General features: G+C 42.7%; 1 protein-coding gene across 1 annotated transcript; it reads right to left on the bottom strand.

Annotated features, from left to right (window-relative positions):
* Positions 1–275: 275 nt before the first annotated feature.
* LOC147439571 (uncharacterized) lies at positions 276–2,615 on the bottom strand. The gene is made up of 3 exons (XM_086485379.1): positions 1,645–2,615; positions 1,189–1,482; positions 276–972 (listed from the first exon to the last, which is right to left on the bottom strand). The coding sequence occupies exons 1-3, from the start codon at positions 2,194–2,196 to the stop codon at positions 577–579; spliced, it is 1,242 nt and encodes a 413-aa protein (XP_086341505.1). The 5' UTR covers positions 2,197–2,615; the 3' UTR covers positions 276–576.
* Between the last annotated feature and the right edge of the window lie 3,431 nt (positions 2,616–6,046).

The following is a 6,046-nucleotide window of genomic DNA, read 5'->3' as shown; positions in this document are numbered from 1 at the left end:
AAGATCAACTTATCAAGAATAATTAGCTACTCGTTCTGATAATTACTCCAATATCCAACACGTAGGGTACATTACAAACCAAAGGTTGCTTATGGATAGAATTATTAGCCAAAAATAGAGAAAATAATCAGCTGGTAATTAGTTTTACTAAATGGTTCTTTGAACATTGGAAACAGATTTAACATAATCAATTACATAAGCAAATAGAAGTCCACATACTTAACGTCAATCTTCCTCCTTCTAACAACACTTCATTGACAGAAACCACAAGACTCTTTGTCAAAATCCACATCTTTATCAGCTTTCAGTCATCATAAAAGCTATGAATCTATTGCATAGATTGGGCATTTTTGTCTATGTATCTATAAAAGAAATTTATGAAGTATAGAATCTCATCTCACTCTCTGCAAGTTCTCAAAATTTCTTCGATGAGGGTTTGGAGCCTATGGGTATAATCAAGAAACTATGGCTCAAGCATACAGTGTACTTCGGAGAAAGCCTTACCCAAAATTGGTTTAGTATTACATAATCTAGATGTGTCTGGCAAGGAGCCCTTGCCAATCACATTTGTAGGCATCATGAGAGAACAAGCCCGCTGCAAGAGAGAGCCATAAGCAAAACTGCGCCTTCCTCGACATCCTCCGCAAAAATATTAGCAGAGCTTCTCCCACTCTCGGAGTACTTAGCTACTTTTGGGATACCATTATCACATAATCCACCAGTTTTTCTGCTCATGTGACCTGCAACTATCTGCTTGGCCAAGCTGTTCTGGCTGCCAAAAATGCTTGTTGATCTTTTCTTCTTATGGAAAGTAGCGTCCTTCTGTCCTGCCTCACTGGAAAGCTTCCTCTTTAGCGCACCCTTGAATGCACTCATTGTTGATGGTAATGGAGATCTACCGCTCGTCGCTTGAAGTGCAGCTTCTAGTCTCTTCGTTTTCTTTACTCTTATTCCACATGCATTGCAGAGAGACTATAACACAGCATAACAAAGGAGCATCAGCATCAATCACCACAAACAAGAAATGACATCATGGGATTTCACCACAAGCACCAATATAGCACACAAATACTATAGTCCCATTTTAAGAAAACTGGTAATTTGAGAGTCGAGACTCGGCGCGTGTGTGTGTGTGTGTGTGACATTGAAGATTGAGCTAGGCATTAATCTATGGTTGAGAGTTCCAACCTTGGGGCCATTGGGTCCGCTCCGCCAAAGGGGAGTCCTCGTCGTACCGCAGAGTGTACATGTGCGAAGGTAACCACTTGAAGGTGGACAACCTGACGTGGGTGTGGTAGCATAAATAGAAGAATTTGTACACTGTAATGCTGAACCCAAATGAGTTTGAGAACCAATCCTCAGGTGCAGCTCCGACGCTGTGGATAATGTCCCGGCGGCCGTGCCATTGCACACTCGCTTCTCCTCCACACTGCTAATGAATTTGGTCTCCTCACTAGCACCAGCTACGCTTGTATGTAGAACCTGCACAAAAACCCAAACAACCATAGGCTATTAATGTTACGCACAAGGTTCTCTGTGTATGAGTGAGTGCGATGATTGCTAAATGAGTCTAATAACCAACTACATACTACTAATTCTTAGGCAATGCATAAAAAGAGAGAGGAAACATGGCAAAAAGTTTACCAGTTGTTGCTGCTCATTGCTCTGAGGTAATGAAGGAGTAGAGCTAGGTTGCCACTTGCAATTAACCGACTTCATGAATTCCACATTCTCACAAGTCACAGCAAGGCTCAGTTGAGGACCACCGGACTCTCTCCTCAACGATGTTACGCTGGAAGCTTGGAGACCATATCCTGGTGTGTTCGTGAAGTAAGGACTCATTAAATTAGCTGGCTCATTGGGGCAGTAGGTCGGAGCAGAGCATCCATTGTTGCCTCTACTACTGCTGGTGGTGGCTGCCATATCTATCCTGCAAATTCCATAATGAGGTCCAATAATTGCATGATGTTGGGTATCTCCATTCATTTGCTGAGCAACAAGGGAGGGAGTTCTGCTGATTTCCTTGATGGCATGGCCGGATGGTGCGGCAGTCGAGCTCGAGCTGCCCAAGCTGAGAGTGGACGAGGAGGAGCTCTGCTCTTGATTCTCAAGATGGGTACTCTGCAGCAGCCAGAATTTCTTGTAATGGTTAATGTGGCCATATCTGGCGAGCTGGGAAGAGGAGGAAGGAAGCATGCTGTAAACAACAGTGTAAGGCCTAGCAGAGAATTAGGGCATGAGGATGCATTGAGGTCACATGTCAGAGGAAGGACTGTAGTATAATCAATGGAGAAGGTGTATGGAAAATGGCAATTTAATCGATGGTGGTGGCGCAAAGGAGAAGCTGAGGTGCAACGTCGATGGTTGTCAATATTGATAACGGCCTGATTGAGTACTTGAGGAAAGGAATGGCAGCTGGGGTATATGGTGTGGCCGAGGATATTTAGGCAGGGTTAATGTAGACGTCGACGCTTGGATCTAATAAAAGAGGGAGGGGAGCTGCAGGAAAGGATCGAGTGGAACTTGGAAACGAATGGATGATGCTGTGATCATCGAAGACGAGAGTGCGTTTATGAAGAGAGAGTCTCTTCTTTTGTGGATGAAGATATGGCTACGTTGTTCAGAGTTGTAGTGATCATGGGCTGTGTGTGTGTGTGTGTGTGTGAGAGAGAGAGAGAGAGAGAGAGAGAGAGAGAGAGAGAAGAAGAAGAAAAAAAAGAGAAGCAGATCGGATGGCTTAGATTGCACCTAATCCCCTTAGTAATAAACGTGGGCCATTGATCCCCCCTCGTAAAAAGGCCCGTGCTGAGGAGAGCCCTCAGAAGCTAATATCCAGCGTAACCTTTTAATTTTAAGTTTAATGTTAATAAGCTTGATGATAGAAGGAGAACAAGTTGATAGAAGCCTTGCATAGCACGGTATCTTCCTCAGTCCCAACTTTTTTGTTTGTATTTGGATTGCTCAAGTTGCCCTGTTGCACTGTGCTTGCGTTTTCACTGTGGTAAAATTACTATTACTATTACTATCTAGACTAACATGCGTTGGATGTGCTAGATAGTAATTACCTAGCAAGTGACTGTGTCTATGAGAACTTAGAGAGAGAGAGAGAGAGAGAGAGAGAGAGAGAAAAGAAGAAAGGAAAGAGAAATTTTAACATCGTACGTAGGAACAATCCCAAGGCACTTCTATGATCTATCCGAGGAGCCAAACGAGAGAGAGAAGAGAGAGAAAGATACCACAGATTCCAGATGTGAGAGTGTGTGCACACTGCACACACACTCTCTCTCTCTCTCTCTCTCAACACACACACCCTCTCTCTCTTACCAAGGGTGTGTCACCCTGTCATACACACAAAATCTATCTATAAAACCCTCTCCCTCCGCTTGTCTCTTCTCACAGGTGACAGCATGCACGTAGATTGCGCGGGTAGCACACATCTCTCTCTCTCTCTTTTCCTTCCCCCCCCTCCCGTCCCTCTCATACACACAATTCACAAGTTGACCACCTCTCTCTTCTTGGCCTTGCTTTGCTTTGCTTTGCACCAATGAGATAAGCCTCTGCATATTGTCCACCCATTCCGTCTCGTGCGCGCAAGGAAAGATGAAAAGGCACACACCCACGGGCCATACATTCTATCTCCATCCTTTTCTGGAAGTACCAACAAAAAATCTCCTTAAATGCCATGCCCAGGAATGTATTATTTTAAAATTTTATACAAAGGGCCCCTCCAAAATGAATAAGAACCGACCGTTCCAGATTTATCTGAGGCAAATCATTGCATACTAAAGATGGTAGCAGTGATCCAATCATTGCCCTTGAGAATTTGTGAAATTTTATTTTTTGAGGAAAGTAGAATTAATTTAGATGAAAAAGTACAAGGATCCCACAGCTTTTTTAAGGGGTGGGATAACCCTTCAGCAAAAGTTACAAGGACACTAGGTTTTTCATCCTAATCCTAGTTGGTTGATAGAACATACATTGTTTTTTTAGAGGGACAGCTAAATTAATTCTAAAGTACAAAAGCCCCTAAGGTAGGGTAGGGGTAACCCTGGCCATAAGAAGGAAGGCTTGAAAATAAAGGGTACATCAGGTAGGATAAGAAAGATAAGTGGAAATAGCATTAAGCCTCTTGTGTTCATAAAAAGATAAAATCACAGGTATCCACCTTTGCCATCTAAACTCCTTTTGCAGACATTTGAGGTCACAGTAGGTGACTTGAGAGGCATGACTGAACAATTCCTTCATTACAACTGTAAACCAGCAACAAGGGGGTCAGCTGAGAATGTGAAAAAGAATCTCCAAATACTTCATTGTTCCTCTCAATCGAGATGTGCCACAATAGGGTTCCTCTCATACAAGTCCACATAGTGATATCTATGAAGCTACATTCACCAATTAGGAGAGACTTCCAATTTAACTTTGAGCTTTCAACATAACATGCAACTTGGAATTCTCTTTTGAAGAAGGTGTTATATTTACAATCAATAAAAAGTTTCCTCGTGCACCTTACATCTTTTGCATGTGCATTTAGATACACCAATTGCTTTTTCCTTTGAACCTGTCTAGATCCCCTGGTGTAATATAAGCCACAACAAGGAGTTGTGCCTAATGAAGAGAGGATAAGGGCCATGTGCATTGAAATATGTAGCTCCATTATTTATCATTCCAAGATAACCCCTACCTTCTGTTAAGCTTTGAAATCAGCTCACACTCCAGTTTCCCTAGGTTCCCTTTGCACTCATAGATGTTTCTGCAGACCTTGAACAAAGAAAAATTACTGCCTCTGCAGTAAAATTGTGAAGCCTTTTGCATAACCTGCATTCTCCTACATACCAGGTCTGCACAACCTTGAGAAACTTGAAACTGGTGTAAGAGTTGGATTTGGAGAGAGAAGCACCATCCATGAATACATCCTTCCCGCACCTCAATCCTACCTTAAAACACTTGTGCGCCCTTTTGGTTAAAATCCATCTAGGCTCTTTTACTTTCCCGACGGGCCCGTCAGGCATTTGCTTTTTCCCAACGAGCACACCAGGAAAACAAAACCAGGTCGTGTGGTTAGGGACTCCGCTACTGCGACGCAGAGCACGCTCCCACACGACCCCCTCTCTCCCTCTCTCCTCTTGACGTACCTGCAAAAGCGGTCGTCCCCCTCTCTCTCTCTCTCTCTCTCTCTCTCTCTCTCTCACTCTCAGAAGATGACAAACAATAACGCCCAGCGTGCCCGATCGGGGCCCTATATATATAATTTTGTGGCCGCGTCGGACCTTTCAGTTTCCCCGGCGGGCCCGCAAGGAAAACTTAAAAGACCGGTGAGATTTTTGTGGGTTTCTACGTCGTCCTAAACCGGATTTTTGTGATCATGTTAAGTGTAATCATGTAAATGTGTGAATAAGACCTTGTGATCACACAAAATTTGTGATAATTACGTAAATATTAAATCCATGGAGGAGACCATTCAACTTTTATGTTATTCCATGCTTTCCAGATGTTGCAGACAAGGTCAGAATCCCTAGGGGTAAAGTTAGAGTTGAAAAATAACAATTCCTTTAAAGTTAGACCATTCTAGGTTTTGTATTCCTTCAGGTAGAATTTCTGGATATTTCTTTTATCAGCAGTGCCCAAAAATCTAAGGAAGGAGAGGATCTCAGGATCCATTTGCTTGATAACTTGTTGGACAAGTGTTGTATCTTCAAAATGCCCAAGCCTCCAAACTCTTTAGCCTCGCAACATGTCTACCAAACAACTTTAGGAACTTTAATAACAAATTCATTGCAGCCCCAAGGAAACCTTCTTGGCATAATATAGAGTTTGTTTGATTGGTATTGCAGCCCCAAGGAAACCTTCTTGGCATAATATAGAGTTTATTTGATTGGTATTGTGAAGGCTACCAACAAGCTAAAAATAAGACAAGGGAAGAAAGTAAGTAACTATTTAAGACAAAACCCTTGCTAAAAGGTTAAGCTGGTGATTCTGCCAGGAATATAGCCTTTACTTGAATTTTTCCAAGATCCAGTTCCACCTTTCGTTGAAGGAAACATTAAAC

The sequence above is a fragment of the Adiantum capillus-veneris genome, chromosome 16 (genome assembly GCF_014529385.1).
Source record: "Adiantum capillus-veneris isolate H3 chromosome 16, ASM1452938v2, whole genome shotgun sequence".
NCBI classification, from domain to species: domain Eukaryota; kingdom Viridiplantae; phylum Streptophyta; class Polypodiopsida; order Polypodiales; family Pteridaceae; genus Adiantum; species Adiantum capillus-veneris.
Note: the sequence above shows the minus strand (reverse complement) of the source record. Positions and strands in the feature narration are given on the sequence as shown.

What these genes read in the sequence shown, in the direction of transcription:
- LOC147439571 (XM_086485379.1), bottom strand. Translation starts at nt 2,196, where the DNA reads ATGCTTCCTTCCTCCTCTTCCCAGCTCGCCAGATATGGCCACATTAAC. An exon ending in GCAATGAGCAGCAACAACTG is followed by an intron (nt 1,483 to 1,644) that starts GTAAACTTTTTG and finishes GTTTTTGTGCAG; the next exon opens with GTTCTACATACAAGCGTAGC. An exon ending in GCGGACCCAATGGCCCCAAG is followed by an intron (nt 973 to 1,188) that starts GTTGGAACTCTC and finishes GCTGTGTTATAG; the next exon opens with TCTCTCTGCAATGCATGTGG.